Below are 18,575 nucleotides of genomic sequence, written 5' to 3'. Positions count from 1 at the left end.
CTGAGTTTTTTGAGGGCAGGGGATTTTTGCCTGTTTGTATGAATGAATATGGCCATCACCGGAAACCTGTGGGAGGTTGGAGTGAGTGAACATTATGGTTATACAGGGATACAAAATGTGTTCAAGGCAGAACTCATCTACTCTCAGTGGAAAGAGATGAGGACAATAATAAAATTACACCCTCCTAGGACGAATGCTAAACATAGAGATAGCCATGACTTTGGTTATGACCATACGATCAGGGTCAGGCCAAGTAGGGTGACCTCAAAGTCTTTGTGGTTGGGACTCAAGAAGAACCAAAATAATGTGTTAAATAGCTGAGTTCTTTTCTTTAAAAAAATAAAATGAGAAATTTCAAATATGTGCCAAGGTAGAAAAAATAGTAAAATGAACTGGACTTCAGCATTTATCAGCCTAAGACTAATTTTGACTCATTTATACATCTGCCCTCCTTTCGCTTAGATTATTTTGAAAAATAAATCCAAGATGTTGTATCATTTCATGCATAAATATTTCACTGAGTTCTTAGACCGTCCCAGTCAGCTGAAAGAATTTGGTTTAATATTTCAGGGACATAATTAATCACACTCATCAACGAAAGACAGATCCTGTCTTCCAGGTGTTTAACACCCACAAAACTTCTCAAGAGTATACTGCACAGAACTTATAAGCACGAGTGCTTTCAAAATGGCAATAGCAAAGCAACTTTATGAAACTGTTACCAGCAGCCCAACGGCTACCCAGAGTCCTGGTATGTTAATTTACTAGTACTAACAAAACAAAGTACCACAGACTGGATGGTTTAAATAATAGAAATTCATATTCCCACAGTTCTGGAGGCCAGAAGCCTGAGATCAAGGTGTGGGCAGGGCTGGTTTGCCCTGAGGCCTCTCTTCTTGGCGTGTAGACTCCTTCTTCTCCCTGTGTCCTCACATGGTTGTCCCTTTGTGGGGGTCTGTGTCCTAATTTCCCCTTTTTTATAAGGACACCAATCATACAGGATTAGCCCACCCCAATGACCTCAGACTTCCTTGAGACTGGACCTGCCACGCCAAGTCTTCCCTGGTCTCCAGCCCACCCTGCAGATTTCAGATTTGCCAGCCCCACAATCGTGTGAGCCAATTCCTTACAATGAATCTCTCTCTTTATACATGCCGTTGGTTCTGTTTCTCTGGAGAATCCTGATTGATAAAACCTGGAATCAGCATTCTCTCTTTTCTCTTTCACCCCTAGTTGTAAACGAGCCAAGCTCTTTTCTAAGTTTATCTTTTTATGTATTTATTCTTGGTAAAACCTTACTGAATGCAGCTAACAACCTCCACTTGTGCTATTAACACTCTATACCAAAACAAGCAATGGTATCACTACACAAGGAGGAGTGCTGGTTTCCAGCCTCTGTGAAGTTTCCTGCCATATGAGGTGGGGAGCACTTTCCCTGCTCACCGTTTCTTCTGTGATAGTGCTGCATAAAGACAGCCTCGGTGACTTTCAACAGCAAGCTGCAGGGCTGCTGGGCACCGTGGCTGCTGGCTCCAGCTTGCAGTTTCCACTCACTTGTTCTCTTTCTGGGCTCAGGAAGCAGCTCCTCTCTGGGATGTGCAGGTCTCGGGGTGCAGGATAGAAGTGCAACTCATTGCACCAGAGGCCCTTGCTCTGGAAGTGGGCACCATCCCTTCTAACCTGCCATCGCCCAGTGAGGGCCCATGATGTGCTAACTTCCTGAGGCTACCCTGACAAACTACCACAAATGGGGAGCTTACCACAGGAATTGACTCTCCCAGTTCTGGAGGCCAGAAGTCTGAGATCAAGGTTTCGGCAGGGCCTCGCTCCCTCCAGAAACTCTAAGTGTGGGTCTTCCTGCCTCTCTCAGCTCCTGGTGGCTCTAGGAATCCCTTGGCTTGTGGCTGAATCACTCGAGTTTCTGCCACCATCGTCATCTTCTCCTTGTGTGTGTCAGTGCTCCCTCTGCTTCTCTCCTATAAAGAGACATTTAGGGCCCACTTGGATAATCCAGGATAAGCTCCTCCTCTCAAGATCCTGATTTACTCATATCTTTTCCACACAAGGTAATATTTACAGGTTCTAGGATGAGAAAGAGAATATTTCATTGAGTGGCCAGTTTCTGAGCCACATGTGGCTGCACCCAAGGTCATGGGACAGGGCAGTTCACCCCTGGGAGTGACGAGTGGGGCACATGATTGGGGAACATTTGCTGAACTCAAACTAGCACAAGCAGATTTAGTGCAAGGCAAACCCACCTACTATCATGACCAGAAACTAAAAGAAGGAAAAAGGACATTGGTGTCCCTTCTTAAATTTGTGTTGCTAAATGGAGTAATTTGGATGGAAAAAAAAAAAAAAATGCATGTAACCCAGCTGGCCATGCCAAAGAGAAAGACCATATAAGAGTTATGTGGAAGGAACTTCTCTGGTGGCGCAGTGGTTAAGAATTCGCCTGCCAATGCAGGGCACACGGGTTCGAGCCCTGGTCCGGGAAGATCCCACATGCCGCGGAGCAACTGAGCCCGTGTGCCACAACTACTGAGCCTGCGCTCTAGAGCCCGCGAGCCACAACTACTGAAGCCCGCACACCTAGAGCTGGTGCTCCGCAACAAGAGAAGCCACCGCAATAAGAAACCCGCGCACCACGACAAAGAGTAGCCCCCGCTCGCTGCAACTTGAGAAAACCTGCTTGCAGCAACCAGGACCCAACGCAGCCATAAATAAATAAGAGCTATGTGGAAGAAAGGAATGTTCTTATCATCAATGGTGACACCAAAACCCACTGTCAGTTCATGTTGGGTAAAACCGCATGGATGGCAGAAAAACTGTCAAAGTTGCAGTGGTTTCCATGAAATAATGCTAATATATTCTCTCCCTTGAATCGTTTATTATTCACGTGTGGAACAGTCGCCAGAACCACTAGGCAGCGTCAAGCTCATGCTTTTAGAAATATTTCTCCTTTGTTTCTACAATGTCCTCACTGAGACAATCAAAGGCCTGGAAATTATGGAGGACTGCCAGTGATCGCAACGACTCTGAAGATCAATCTATCTCCACAGGATGGACACCTACATAACCACTAAAAGAGAGAACAGTGAACAAGAGAAACAAGATGGCTGAGTCCCAGCTCTCCAGACAGACAGATATCACAGACAAAATAGAAGCGGCATTTACTCCCCTTCCCCTACAGCCAACACCACGTGTGTGCCCAGCTCTTCAATTCCGACCGTAATACTAATTTTCATGAAAAGCAAAACAAATTATCTATGGCTTGAGTGCAAAGAACAAAAACAAAATAGTTGAATTCATATCTTAAGTCAAAAAAAAAACAAAATCCAATTTGTGTTTGCTAAGGTCACCAAGCAGTTCTCCAGTTCTCAGCGGACACTGAGTGTCCCACAAATTTAACTCAATTCTAACATCATCTACCTGGAGATAGTGTCAGACCTCACAGATTAAGGACTCAGATAAAAAAAATTAATTAATCAACAGTCAATGTAAGAAAGAAATAGAGAATTTTATTTGAACCAACCTGAGGATTATAACCCAGAAGACAGTCTCTCAGAAAGCTCTGAGGACTGTGCCACCCATTAGAGGTCAAAGCACAATTATATACGTTTTTGAGACAAAGTGTTATACATTAAAGAGTTATGCATCAAAGTAATACATTGACAGTTTACACAGTTCAACAAGGCAAGTGGTGGGTCGTTGTGACCCCTTACAGGATTAAGGAAGGAATGTTACCTCCTAAAGAGTTACCTTGCTGGCACCAGGAGGAAATTGTTTTTGTTGCTGTTGTTTGTTTGTTTGTTTTGGCGAGTAAGCATTCCTGTGTTAAGGGGATCTAGTTAATGTATAATGCAGATGCATAGCGCACACTAAAGGGGAGAGAACAGTGGCTCAAAGGGCAGAGAAATTTTTATGTTAAATTTTTCTTGTCCTCTCTCAAAATAATTTTGTTTCATCACTGCCCTCCCTTCAGAAGCCAGTCGCAAGTCCAGGATGTCACCTGTGCTTCTGACTGACTGGTTATAGATCAGAGGTTCCAAGATCCCTCTTCGGGGGTTCGATTAATTTGCAAGAGCAGCTCACAGAACTCAGAGAAACACCTTACTTACTAGATTACTGGTTTATTAGTAAAGGATATAACTGAGAACAGCCAGATGGAAGAGATGCACAGGGCAAGGCATGTGGAAAGAAGCCCTGAGCTTCCATGCCTTCTCTGGGCACACCACTGTCCCCAAGCCTCCGTCTATTTACCAACCTGGAAGCTCTCTGAACTCATCCTCTTGTGTTTTTATGGAGGCTCCAGTACTAGTCATGACTGAGTAACTCCTTGGCCACTGGAAATTGAGTCAACCTCCAGGCCCTCTCCCCTCCTGGAGGTGGGGGTGTGGTGGGGGGACTGAAAATTCCAACCCTCTAATCACTTGCTTTGTTCTACTGGCAACCAGCCCCCATCTTCAACGAGTTTCCAAAATTCACCACATTAATGTAACCAAAGACACCTGTATGGTTTTCATCACAGGAAATTCTAAGTATTTTAGGAGCTCTGTGCCAGGAACAGGGGACAAAGACCAAATATGTAATTTCTTATGTCACCATATCACACAAAACAAAACAAATCAGAATTCCTTGATGGATCTGAAATAACTCGCTGCTGTCAGAAAGCAAAGATGCTTTCAACAATATCAGGGGCTACCCTTAAAGACAAAATAGCCGTTTTATTTGAAAGAGTCTCCCCTGGGCCACAGTTGAGAATTTGAGGATCACACAACGATAATAGTGGTTAATTAGATTATGTTTACTTTATAAAAGAAGAAAAGTTAATATATGCAGTTACAAGCATACGAAAATTAAAAGACGTAAACAATAATGTGTTGAGTTTTTATGGATTTTGGTTAAAGAAGAAAGCCGTTGACATATACGGGTATTTGGTCTTAGGCATATGTCTGTTAGTAACGTCTAGATGTGGACGTGTGTGTATCCCTTTAAGCAGGAAAGAGCGAACAGAAATCTAAGACACGGTCTAGAACAGAAACCGATTGGGGGCCGAACAGCGGGGAGGCGGAGACAAATGCCCTTGGGGTAGCGCGAGAGGAGAGCAGGCTTTGCTGATGGTGCTGAGGGGGTACTTGGGGTGCTCCACTCCAGCGCGCACAGGAACAGCGGCGTCAAGTAAACCGTCACCAGACAAGGGAGAATAGGCCGTAGCCTTTCTGTCTCGGGAATGAGAGACCCTGCGAGAAATCGGTGACATAAAGTGTGCAAAATCCGTAGAGTGTCCGAGATTCTGAGCCCGGGGAAGGATTGGAGAGGCGAGGGTCTCGGGGCGCAGGTCAGTGGCCGCAGCCGGAGGACAAGAGGTTGGATGCGTGACCAATGCCGTCAGGCAGGCGGTCTTTGAACTGACCAACCGGAAAACGTTCCCAAGTGCAAACAAGGGCAGCAAAGGCTTTGCTGTTTTATGTAGCGAGTCCTGACCACAGCACGCAGGAGCCATAGCCTCCAAACCCACCATCCTCCTCACAGCGGGCACCAGAAGCCGCCAGCGACTGTTCCCAGCACCCTCCACTTCACGCACCGCGGTATCTCCACCCCTCCTCCCTCATACTCTTGCACCCCTGTATCCCCGCCCCCCGTAACCTGCACTCCTGCATCCCCGCGCCCAAGTAATCCCCGCCCTCCGCCCCGTACCGCCGCATCCCTGCACCCCCATGCTCCAGTATCCCGCACTCCTGTATCTCTGTACCTCTGCACTTCTGCGCGCCAGTATCCCCGGCACTCTTGCATCCCTGTACCCCTGCACCCTTACCTCTGAACTCGTGCGCACACGCACCTTTTTATCTCCACCGATCCTCTCCCCGGCCCCGCCCCCCATCTCGCGCACACACACCCGGAGTCGGCCGAATCTCCCTCTCGCGCTCTACTCTCCCAGGGCCAGCAGCATCCCATCACCTAGGACCCAAAGACCAAGCCCCGTTGCAATGGCGCCGCTGGAGAGGCTCTGCAGAAACCTGGCTTGTACGCCGCCCTGCCCGGCGCGTCCACTTTGCGCCCAAGGACTCACAGCTCACGCGCCGCATCCTCCGGGAACTGGCCGGGAATGGCGACCCGAGCTCCCCAAAGACATCAAGTCCACGTCCCTTTTTACGTTTCAACAAAAACAGCTCTCTCCCGGGATGGTCTCTGAAGAAGCCGCGGCTTCAAAGTCCCTGCGGGAGTGTGACCCTCATCCTTGGGTTCCTAATTTTCTTTTCTTGGTAACTTCCTCCCAGCCAAACCCGAAGTCGGCTCAATGACTGTTGTGGAAAAGGACACCCGGCAGCGGGTGGCGCCCAGAGGTGGGATGGCACACTTTCTCCCTGCTCTTTGGCTGTGTGGCTTTTGGAGCTCAATTTCATTCTTTCTCTGATAGAGGGAGAAGCACTCCTTTGGCTTTCTTTTTTCCTTTCATTCATCATATATTCATTTAGCACCTATTATGTGCCTGGCATAGCTCTGAGAACTTGGGAGTAAAGTGCCTTCCTGGAGTTATATCTAGTTGGGGAGGTGATGCCCAGTAGAGGGGAGATAGTGTCGTAGAGGTTTACACGCTGAGCAGAAATAGAGCACCATTGGCTTGGGGCGTGTTGCCCAGGACCGTGAAGACTTTGAGAGGAAACTTGGAAGCCTTCAGAGTGGGAACCCGCTGCTCTGGGGATGGTGGGACGCCTGGGTTTGGAGGGACAGAGACTAGCTGGGGGAAGGAGGAGCTGGCACGGGGAAGGAGGCGTGGTCAGAGGTAAATGGAAGAGCGGCTCCTGCTGTGCCCTGAAAGATTGGGACTGTTACTTGGAGGGCACCGCACAGCCGCTGCAGGGCCTGCTAGAAGTGACTGCCTTCAAGGGCTTTGCGCCCCTCTAATTAAGGCCTCTCAAGCCATACCTGTGACGTTTTAAAGTGTAATTTCTACAAATAGGAGGGTGGTGAGTGTTATCACACACAGCGTTCATTCGTCATCAGAGTTGGTGTCCAGCACACCTGTATGGGCGCTGGCTAGGCTGCGCCATTCCAAGTGTGCAGGTGTCCTTGGGAATCAGGCCAGCCACGGTTTTCCTGCCCTCCAGGTGCTCAGCTTGAATGTCACCCCCCAATACCCAGCAGTGAGAGGAAGCAACCGAGCTGTTCCGTGGAAGGTAACCTGTCTGTCTCACCTGCCCGGGGGTAGCCTCCTACAACTCTCAGGTGGAGGTACTAGAGGACGTACCCTCCAAGGTCACTACAGGTTATGGTGCAGAAGGGCTTACAGGCCACATTAGAAAGCTCAAACTACGTGGTTTATTAAATTAATTTAAAACAGGCAACAAGAAGTAAGGGGGAAGACATGGGGTGAGCTGACAAACATAGGTGTCAGTGAGGAGGAGAGCCGCACCACCTGATCCTGGGCATACGTGGACATGTGTGTGTCCTGTTCTCCCTGCCACCTAGCCTCCCTGCTGATGGTGAGGTTATGAGGAACAGGGTCCAGGAGACACCAGGGGTCCTGGGCCAATGCATACAGGTGCAGCCACACAGGGACAGGCTCTCCTGTGGAGAGTCCCAGCAGCGGCTGCTTAAGATCTGTGAAAACTGAGTGCCTCAGGGGTTCTGAATGCTTAGTAGCTATTGTATACTTAGTGATCATGATTTTTTAATGCCTCTTGTATACTTAATGATCACAAATATTTAGTGACCAGATGCCTCACATTTACTTACCTTTGTCTCGGTGTTTCCATCCCATCCATCAATTTGTGGATTATTGGCGTCTTTGCTATGTTGAGTCTTCCAGTTCACGAACACTGTATGTCATTTATTTAGATCATCGTTCATTTCTTTCATCATCATTTTGTAATTTTCAGCAGCAAGTCCTGTACATGTTTTGTTAGATTTATACCTGTGTTTCATTTTTTTTGGAGTGATTTTACATGGCAATGTGTTTTGTTTGTTTTTTTTTTTTTTTGCGGTACGCGGGCCTCTCACTGTTGTGGCCTCTCCCGTTGCGGAGCACAGGCTCCGGACACCCAGGCTCAGCAGCCATGGCTCACGGGCCCAGCCACTCCGTGGCATGTGGGATCCTCCCGGACCGGGGCACGAACCAGCGTGCCCCGCATCGGCAGGCGGACTCTCAACCACTGCGCCACCAGGGAAGCCCCTGGCAATGTGTTTTTAATTTCGGTTTACACATGCTCAGTGTTTATATACAGAAATGAAATTGATCTTTGTGTTGATCTTGCATCCTGAGACTTTACTGAATTCAGCCATCAGTTTGGGGGGTTGTTTCATAGATTTCTTGGGATTTTCTGTGTAGACAATCATGTCATCTGCAAATAGTTTTATTTTTTCTGTTCCAATCTGTATGCCTCATCTTCCTTCCATTCCTCCCTCCCTCTCCCCTTCTCTATTTCTTCTTTTTCTTTTCTCTTCTGGTCTTTTCTCTCCTTTCTCTTTCTCTTTCTTCCTTCCTTCCTCCCTCCTCTCTCTCTTTTTCTCTTTCTTTTCTTTCTGGCTTATTGCACCAGCTAGAACTTCCAACACTACACTGAATGAGTGGTTAGGCGGACATCCTTTCCTTGTTCCTGATCTTAGAGGGAAAGCGTCTAGTCTTTCGCCATTAACTATATTGTTATCTGTCAATACTTTTTCTATGCTTTTTCTGCATCGATGGAGATGATTACATGATTTTTCTCCTCCTTCTTCTTTTTTCCCTACCTGTTGATGTGGCGGATTCCCTTGAGTGACTTTTGGTAGATTTTATTCCCAAGGAGGGAAACTGAATTTTTGAGAATCTCACTTATGCTGTAGTGTTGGTAGCAGATTAGTACAGAGGCAACTGAAGTAGTTCAGGTAAGAAATGATGGTGTACCAGTTTCCTGTGGCTGCTGTAACAAACTACCACAAGCTGAGGTGGGGAAGGGGTGCTAAAACAACAGAAATATTTTTCCTCCCAGTTCTGCAGGCCAGAGGTCAAGGTGTGGGCAGGGCTGTGCTCCCTCTGGAAGAGGCAGAAAGGGGAGGATCCTTCCTGCTTCTTCCAGCTCCTGGCACTCCAGGTGCCCCTTGGCTTGTGGCCACTTCACCCCAATCTCTTCCTCTGTAGTCATATGGCCATCTCCTTGTATCTCTGTGTCTTTTCCTCTTCTGTTTCTTGTAAGAATAGTTGTCATTGAATTTAGGGCCCATCCTAATCCAGGATGACCTTCTCATCTCAAGAGCCTTGATTTAATTACACCTGCAAAGACTTTTTCCAAATAAGGTCACAGTTGCCAGCTCCAGGCCTTAGGATGTGGACATATCTATTTTTTTGGGGGGGAGGGGGGGAAACAACCTTCAGCCCACTACAGGTGGGATCCAGGACTAGGGTGGTAGCAGCTGACATAGACAGATCTGTCTTCCTGATGTTTACCAACTTGCTATTGGTCTCCATGTGAGCAACCATGGAAAAGAACGAATGAAAGGCAGATCTGTTAGTGTATTTAGTTTACCTGAGTCGCTGGAGAATGGCAGGACCATCTACCTAACTGGGGAATGATGGGGAGGTGGTAGTGTGGGGCGGGTGTCAGGCTCAGAGTGCAGTCCAGCCATAACGAGTGGGTGGAAATCCCCAGCAGGAGCATTAAGCCTGGCACTCTGGGAAGACATCTGCCATCGATGATGTTTGGGTGTCACTGAAGCCCATCTCATCCATGACCTGGATGAGACTGTGAGAAAGAGGAAGGCTCTGGTCAAACCACAGAACCTGTGGTGGATGGCAACATGGCCAATTGCCACTCCTAGCATTGAGAGTGGAGGCTACTGGTCCACACCTAGGGTCCAGTGGGCCTTGTGATTCGCCGAATCCCAGCTTGGGGCCTGAGCGCAGCGTGCAGGCCAAGCCTCAGGGGTCCTGAGCACTTTTTGTCTTCTTGGGACTGTGTAAGGAAGCTTGAATTAGCCATGGGGAGAGATGGTGAGAAGAACCAAAGTGTTCAGATATGCGAGAGAGGCTACCAGACCAGCACCTTCCCAGGGACCCTCCCCCCACAATGACCCATGACTGATTGACCAACTGACCCCCCAGCTAGCCCCAAATGCCTATGAGCCAGCCTTCAGCATGTTCGCTAACTACCAGCTTTCTTGGGGGTCCAGCTCAAACTGCTGACCTACAGGCCCTCTAGGACATTTGGGGTTGATCTGCCATCCTGTAGGAGAGAACAGGAAGGACATGACCCAAAGAGGGCTGCAGGTGACTGGGAGTGAGCTGAAGACAAGGCAGCGGGAGAGAGAGGTGGCCTGGAGGCCCAAGGGCAGTGCTCACGGGAGGGGCTGCTGGGTCCAAAGTTGAGAGGGAGGTGAGAAGCACCAGGACCTGGTGTCCCCAGAGACCTGTGCAGGAGGCAGTAGAACTGAGCTGACCAGGAGGTGGGAGGGAGGGGAATGGGCAGAGAAAAGGATGAAGTTTTAGAGCTTTTGCTGGGCATGCATTGGAGAAAATCAAAGCCTTCATGAAGTTTTGTGAGCAATGCATGGAAACAAAACCCTGGCTGGGGGTAGGGGAGTGGGGGGGCACTAGGCAGATCCTGATGACCAGGGCTGGGGCAGCCATGTAACAGGGTGACATAGGGGGAGAAGAGCTCAGTTCAGCCCAGATCCGACGGCACTGTGAGCCGGGTGACCCAGTTCTCCAAATTCTAATCCAGGGTCTGGGGGAGCACAGAAACTCGGAGAGGGGGGAGGAGTCCATTTGCTTTTTCACTTGGGAGATTCTTGAATATGTTGGTGAACATATGGGAACTGATACAGTAGGGAGGAGAGACTAGATGTGCAGCAGGGGCTGGGTGCAGGCCACGCCCAGGAGAGAGGTGCGGTGGGCTCTTTGACTTGGGCCAGGCTAAGCTGAGAATTCCAGAAACTAAGGACACTTTATCTGCAGTGGACATGGATGTTTCTGAGGCTTCCCAGGCTGCATTCTTCCTCTGGGATCTCCCACCTCCTTTCTTCATCTTTCATAGGGACATGGGGAGAATGACCAAGATAATTCTGGTGAAGGGAATGTGTGACATGTGGCAGTGGGCTGGAGAAAGGGCTTGAAGTTCCATCGAGGCAGGCAGACGGAAAGGCTGTGGCCACCCAAAGGGACATCATGCCCCTCTTCCCACATGGTCTCTAAGGGATGCTACCATGCAGCCAGGCCAGCCCCTGTCCATCCCACACTCCACCTACTGGATAGAATCGATGGAGACACCCAGTCTCCTCTTCTTTTTAGTGCATATCCATGTATTAGTTTCACATTTCTTTTTAAATCAGGGTGAAATTCACATAAGCATAAACCATTCTAAAGTGAGCAATTCAGTAGCATTTAGTACATTCACAATCACCTCTTCCTAGCTCTGAAACATTTTCATCACCCCAAAAGTGAACACTCTGTATTCCCCCCTCTACCCTCCAGCCACTGGCAACCACTATCTACTTTCTGTCTCTATGGATTTGCCTGTTAACGGATGTTTCCTATAAATGGGATCACGCAATATGGGACTTTTTGTGTCTGGCTTCTTTAACTTAGCACAGTGTTTTTTGAGGCTCATCTATGTTGTATGTGCCATTCCTTTTTTAGGGCTGAACAGTATTCCACTATATGGATAGACCACATTTTTGTTTATCCATTCATCTGTTATGGAAATTTGGGCTATTTCCACCTTTGGGATGTTACAAATAATGCTGCTCTGAATGTGACATGAGTGCATGGGTATCTGAGTCCTTGTGTGTATCTGGGGGTGGAATTGCTGGGCCATGTGGTGCTTTCTTCTTTAAGCATGAGTCTGATGAGCTTTCTCTACCAAGGCAGGCAGCTCTGCATACTTTATGCTTCTGAACCTGATAACCCTGAGAGATGATCAGATTTTAGACCGGAGCTACCCAACAGAACTTTCTGTAATGATGGAGACCTTCTATATCTGTTTTGTCCAATGTGGTAGCCACTAGCCATGTGTGGCTAGGGTGACTGAGAAACTGCACCTTTGTATTTAATTTTAATTAACTGAAAATTAAATAGGCCCTGTGGCTGTATTAGCTCAGCCTTAGAAGTGACAAAAGAAGGACTGACGACCCCTTAGAGCACCTCCCACCTCACGCTTTTAAAAATTAATTAATTAATTAATTAATTTATTGGCTGCATTGGGTCTTCCTTGCTGCTCCCGGGCTTTCTCTAGTTGCAGTGAGCAGGGGCTGCTCTTCATTGCGGTGTGCAGGCAGGCTCAGTAGCTGTAGCGCACGGGCTTAGTTGTCCCGCGGCATGTGGGATCTTCCCGGACCTGGGCTTGAACCCATGCCCCCTGCATTGGCAGGCGGATTCTTAACCACTGTGCCGCCAGGGAGGTCCTCATGCCTCCATCTTAACACTCCACTTTAGGAAATTAAAATCTGGAGCTCCACGATGATACTTGGAAAACCCAAGCTCCCTGCTCCTGAGAAACTTTTCTTTCTTAAATACCGCGGAAGGGGTTGAAGATATACAACGACCTACATGAATATCAACGCAAAAATCAAATTTAAGCTAGAATTGAAGGCTGTCACTGGAAACATAATGTATACCTCTCCAGAAGGCTCCATAATCTCTTCCATAATTCCTTGCAATTTGTTTCACTGAAATGGGTCCCACTGGGTAATGTGGGTCCTGCTATCTCTACCTACACTGCAGGGGAGTCTGGTGTTTTTTCCATCCACACTGATAGTTCCTATCAATTTTTGGTGCGAATAGTCTCATAGTGCTAGGATATTTTCTAAAGACTAGCAGATATGTGGTTAGCTCCAGATAGTGCCTAGGGAGCCCTGGTTTGAGTACATCTAATTTTAGTAAGATAACTATCTATTGTATAATATTCCTAAATTATTTTACTGGCCTGTATTTATTGTTAAAATAAAAAAATGAATGGAATCACTAAGGATAATGACAGCAGGAATAGACATTTACTGAGCTCTTATACTGTGCTAGAGATTTTTAAACAAGGGGATTAGTATAGATGAACTCATTTAATCCCTTCACTCCATGAAGTAGGTGCCATTAACATTCTCATTTCTCAGTTGACTTTGCAGGAGCATCTCTGGGACACTACAACCCCTATTTATAACAGAATGTGGAATTCAGGAAGTCATCTTCTGAAATATCCACATATATATTACTTAATCTGGTCCTAACAATGTCCACTTTAAATTTACTATATTCACAAACGTAATTTTCCTCATCAAACTCAAGGTACAAATTATTTTATTGACTTTAGTGATCAGTTTAAGGGGATCTCTGATTAACGTTTGACCAACCCAAATTTAACAATTGAAATTCTTTTAAATTATTCTATTTACCATGAGATTTCCTTTAAAAACTTAAACCTACTTTCGAAATATAATTTGACATTTTCAAATGCTGACAAACCCTTCCCAAGACCTTAGAATTCCCAGTACGTTATACAATTCTGATCGCATGTTCTCTAAAAAACTAAGTCATGCACTCATACATTTTAAAATGGAAATCATGTTTACCTATCAGAACCTCAAGTGGTAAAGTTTCTTTCAAGGTTAAACACTTTCAATACCAGATCAATCTACCAGATTTTCCCTGGGATAAAACAGCTACGTATTTGGTGTCTAAATTTCAGAGTGATGACACTTTCCGGAACCAAAGTAGCTTGTCACCAGTAATAACAAAGACACCTTCAGGATGAGTGGGATTGAAACCCCATGAATTTGATGGTGGCAAAACTCAAAACGGCCGCGTGTCAGACGCCATTCCCCGCACAAAATGAACACTGAGCCCACTGTGCGCCTAGGCGCACCCAAATCATGCCTCGGGGTCGGTTTCTCGCAAGCCCTGCCTTGCGCAGGTTCGCACAGGAACGCGCTCAAAAGGACACAGCCCTCGACCAGTGCGGCTCTTTTCTAGAAGATATGGGTGGCTCTGAAAAGAGCCTTTGGTGTCACGGGGCCCCCGGGGCGCACAGCCGTTTCCGGCCCGCCTCCGCGGCCTCACTTGCCCTTGGCCTTGTGGTGGCTCTCCGTCTTCTTGGGCAGCAACACGGCCTGGATGTTGGGCAGGACGCCGCCCTGCGCGATGGTCACGCGGCCCAACAGCTTGTTGAGCTCTTCGTCGTTGCGGATAGCCAACTGCAGGTGGCGCGGGATAATGCGAGTCTTCTTGTTGTCGCGCGCCGCGTTACCCGCCAGCTCCAAGATCTCAGCCGTCAGGTACTCCAGCACGGCTGCTAGATACACAGGCGCACCAGCACCCACACGCTCAGAGTAGTTACCTTTCCGGAGCAGCCGGTGCACTCGGCCGACAGGAAACTGCAGGCCCGCGCGCGACGAGCGCGACTTCGCTTTCGCGCGCGCCTTGCCTCCCTGTTTGCCTCGGCCGGACATCTCCCAATCAGGCGCGGGGAAAGAAGAAAGCAGAGAAACAGAACCCCAGGCAACGAAGCCGTAATACTCAGGGAGTCCTTATATATGGTCTTGAGGTAGTGGAGCCGGAGCCTCCCAATTGGGTAGCGATAGTGGCCAATCAGAAAAGGAAGCCTCCATCCCCTAATTTGCATGCGCCTTTTCCAGTGATGACGTTGCCCTACGCTTGATCCTATCAGAAACTAGAAGCTCTTGATTCCTCATTTGAATACAGGACGTATAAGTTGAGTTGCTGGAGCTGTATCGGTTTTTCTGTTTGGAAAGATCTGCCGTAATGCCTGATCCGTCCAAATCAGCTCCGGCACCCAAGAAGGGTTCTAAGAAGGCCGTCACGAAGGCGCAGAAAAAGGATGGCAAAAAGCGAAAGCGCAGTCGGAAGGAGAGTTATTCCATCTACGTGTACAAGGTGTTAAAGCAGGTGCACCCGGACACCGGTATTTCTTCCAAGGCTATGGGTATTATGAACTCGTTTGTCAACGACATCTTCGAGCGTATTGCTAGCGAGGCCTCTCGTTTGGCGCATTACAACAAGCGGTCTACCATCACGTCCCGGGAGGTGCAGACGGCCGTGCGCCTGCTGTTGCCCGGTGAGCTAGCCAAACACGCCGTGTCCGAAGGTACCAAAGCCGTCACGAAGTATACCAGCTCCAAGTGAGGCACGCCCCGGTTCCCGGGAACCCAAAGGCTCTTTTCAGAGCCACCCACAAGATCGAGAAAGGGTTTCGAACACGTGAAGGGTTATGTAAACGCATCCGATGTGTGCTCCTTAGCGGTTCTTTGGTTACTGGGAGGACGTTCTCGTTCTCCCCGCTGTGCGCGCGTGTGTATGGGAGCGGAATGGGAGAATATCTGCTTTTTACGGAGATCGGGTATGGAATGGCGACCCAAAATAACAATGTGGGAGGCAATCAGAAACTGGGTGTCCACCCTCGCCTTCGCTCAAGATTATTGACGCTTCACTAAACAAAGTAGGAACCCTGAACTCAAGTGTCCTTAGTGTGTGGAGAGTGCCATTCCCGGGGCTTGCGGGCATGGACTCCATGTCTAGTTTTTTGTGTTCGTGTGGTGTGAGCCTGTGGGTAAGGAACGCAGGTCACCTGCCCCCAGTGGGACCTCGTGCCAGTCTCTCCACCTCCGTGTCCCCGATGGGTGAACCCGAAGGACGCAGTTGGTGAGGCCCTGGGGGTTGTCGCGCAGCTGTGGCGGTGGCGCCTGGCGCTGCATCCCTGCCTAAACCAGACACCTTTATCCTAAGGCAATGAACCTTTCCGGGAGGATGTTTGCATGTCTGCATCCTTCAACCGCAGGATGTTTGACAACCGAAAGAAAAACGGAAGCGTGGTGGAACGGAGCGCTCCTTGCACAGGAGCCGGATGTAAAAAGCCGACCCCTGCTGCAGGTAGCTTTAAGGGGGGTAGGGGAGTGGGGAGGAGGGCAATTTAAGAGGAAAAATAACGTTTTTCGAAGCAAATGTAGTTTTCCCACTTAAGCCACGTTATTTTCTGTGACGCACTAGTGACGCAGAACTTTCCCTATTCTCTGATTTCATGGCATTCATTTGGAAAGTGTCATCTTAGTTCAAGGGAAAGCGCTTTGGCATGAAGAGTCTTCACTCTGAAGAAGACATCGCCTACCTTTTTTCTTGCCTTGTTTTTTCTCATTTGTAAGAAGGAGATTTCAAATAATCACTTCCTTGAGCCGTTTTGAGAATTAGATTGAAAAGTCGTGTCATCATCTCAGGCAAGGAACAGACGTTCAGTTAAAGGCTAATAATCATGTTTTTTGTGAAATCATCTCCTTTGGAGATGTCCAAAGGAAGCGGGTTGCATGCCTGGTCCGGCTGGGCGGGCGGAGCTGGGGAGGAAACGTCGCCACCCCCACCGAGTGTCTTCAGCCACGGCTGCTGGAAGCCCATCGCCCCCCCCCCACCCTGCCCGCCCCATTCCTTTTCCTACGTGGGTCCACTCTAAAAGAATTTCTAAAACGTCACACATTTTAAAGTTGGCGTCCAAAACATTTTATGGCTAGTTCAAATAGTTGCAAGGATGCAAATCCCAAGGTAGGACGTTTTACAAAACAAAATGGTCTCACATCAATCTTTTAAAGGTATCTATTGAAACAGCAATTCGATACCATAACCATAGCAACTCATAAAATACACTATTAAATTCCTTGTTAACACTGAACGATTTTAGATAATTTTTTCACCTTGAACTCATATCTTCATTCAACTCCTGCCTCAGAATTTCATCCTAATGTAAGGTATATATATATATATTTTTTTTTTTTCTTTTTGCGGTACACGGGCCCCTCACTGCTGTGGTCTCTCCCGCTGTGCAGCACAGGCTCCGGACGCGCAGGCCCAGCGGCCATGGCTCACGGGCCTAGCCGCTCCGCGGCATGGAGGATCCTCCCGGACCGGGGCACGAACCCATGTCCCCTGCATCGGCAGGCGGACTCTCAACCACTGCGCCACCAGGGAAGCCCAAGATATATATTTTTTACACTGTTTTATCTATCTCCTTTCTCTACAAAAAAGGATATTGAAATTTTAAAATACTTGTAGGTGACCAGAAGTCAGTGTTTAAAAATCATCTGGACAGTACACAATTGTTTAAACATAAATAAGTTTTGATAGGTATATGTAAAACCGAAAATAAAACTTAAGTGACACCTGCCTCATTTAAAGAGATGGATAGTGGTCCCGCCCTCCCTGCCTCTCCCTCCTTTCCTTTCTGCCTCAATTAGTTTGTGTATCCATGGGCATATATAGTATTATTATGGTTACAATGATAGCAATGTGCAGCATCATTTCTTCTCCTTTGTTCTCTTTTATAGATACGAGCTCTGAAACAGTATTAAAAAAAAAAATACCTCGACATGGGAATTTTGTCAGAGCAGTTTAACTCATTTCTTTGCCTTCCTAGTTGTAATACAGAAATTAAACAGTGGGGCTTCCCTGGTGACGCAGTGGTTGGGAATCCGCCTGCCAGTGCCGGGGACAAGGGTTCGGGCCCTGGTCCGGGAGGATCCCACGTGCCGCGGAGCAACTCAGCCCGTGCACCACAACTACTGAGCCTGTGCTCTAGAGCCCATGAACCAGAACTACTGAGGCCCACGTGACAGCTGCTGAAGCCCGCGCCTGGAGCCCGCGCTCCACAACTGGAGAGGACACCGCAGGGTTAGAGGCCCGTGCACCTCAGCGAGGAGTGGCACCCTGCTCATCACAACAGAAGGGAGCCTGCATGCAGCAGCGAAGACCCAACACAGCCAAAGAATAAATAAGTAAATAGATAAGTAAAATAAATCTATTAAAAAAAGTTAAACAGCGATCTGTCATCAACAAGTCCACACCTTTAATTTTCTCAGTAGATATCTGATTCATATTAAAAACTGCAAAATTCAGTCCTCCACTTTGAAATGGGGACCTGCTGACTGGGTCCAAGCCCTCAGCCTCCTACCAAAGTAGCTTGGGAGTCAGTATCTTAATGAAAACTTCTAGTCACATGAAAGTAGTCTCGGAGATTCACGTGATTCTTTACCTTAATGAGCTTAAACCATAGGTCTAATAAGTGAAAATTGTCTCCAGCAGAGAATGTGATATATAGTGCTAGCAGTAGGCAAAAGCACTGCTTAGTACCAAAAATAAAAGAAGCAAAATGAAGATTTTACAATAATTTGCAAATACAATTCTTTAAAAAATAAATTTTTCTGCGAATAATGCAAAATATCAATTAATTTCTCAGTTCTGTTGACTTCTTTGGCACACAGAATTAGCTTGAAGTTAAAAAAAAGGCTGCCTCTATTTGCTGAACTGTCCAGTGGAGGTTGTACACACAGCCTCAGGTGCAGACTGGGCTCGATTTAGCCCTCTCCTAGGAGGGGAATCTGTTAAGGAAGAGGCAAGGTGATACAGAGTCCCTGCTATTGAGATTTTATGATTGAAAAAACTGAGAGAAATTGTATACAGAAACCATGTCTATCATATTGTTACAACAAAGAAATACACGTTCTGTTAAGTTGAAAGTTAAACTAGGGCAGTTAACCAAGTACTTGAGAATACATAGAGGCAAGGAGAACTAGAACTCAGCACAATGGAATCATTCTCTGGATCTGAAATAACC

At 47.5% G+C, this 18,575-nt stretch overlaps 2 protein-coding genes across 3 annotated transcripts; one reads left to right on the top strand and one right to left on the bottom strand.

The window, feature by feature from the left end:
* Positions 1–12,391: 12,391 nt before the first annotated feature.
* H2AC25 (H2A clustered histone 25) lies at positions 12,392–14,450 on the bottom strand. Its single transcript, XM_030844712.2, has one exon. It carries the CDS (start codon positions 14,410–14,412, stop codon positions 14,020–14,022), a length of 393 nt encoding a protein of 130 aa, XP_030700572.1. The 5' UTR covers positions 14,413–14,450; the 3' UTR covers positions 12,392–14,019.
* A 266-nt stretch (positions 14,451–14,716) lies between these two features.
* On the top strand, positions 14,717–18,212 carry H2BC26 (H2B clustered histone 26). Of its 2 annotated transcripts, none has more exons than XM_030844784.2 (2): positions 14,717–15,850; positions 17,379–18,212. In XM_030844784.2, exon 1 carries the CDS (start codon positions 14,726–14,728, stop codon positions 15,104–15,106), a length of 381 nt encoding a protein of 126 aa, XP_030700644.1. In that variant the 5' UTR covers positions 14,717–14,725; the 3' UTR covers positions 15,107–15,850; positions 17,379–18,212. The 2 variants fall into 2 exon arrangements, with proteins under 2 accessions (XP_030700644.1, XP_060152754.1); XM_060296771.1 differs by having other exon boundaries at positions 16,792–17,399.
* The last annotated feature ends 363 nt before the right edge of the window (positions 18,213–18,575 follow it).

Source organism: Globicephala melas, chromosome 3, assembly GCF_963455315.2.
Source record: "Globicephala melas chromosome 3, mGloMel1.2, whole genome shotgun sequence".
Classification (NCBI taxonomy): Eukaryota; Metazoa; Chordata; class Mammalia; order Artiodactyla; family Delphinidae; genus Globicephala; species Globicephala melas.
This window is presented reverse-complemented; position numbering and strand designations above follow the sequence as displayed.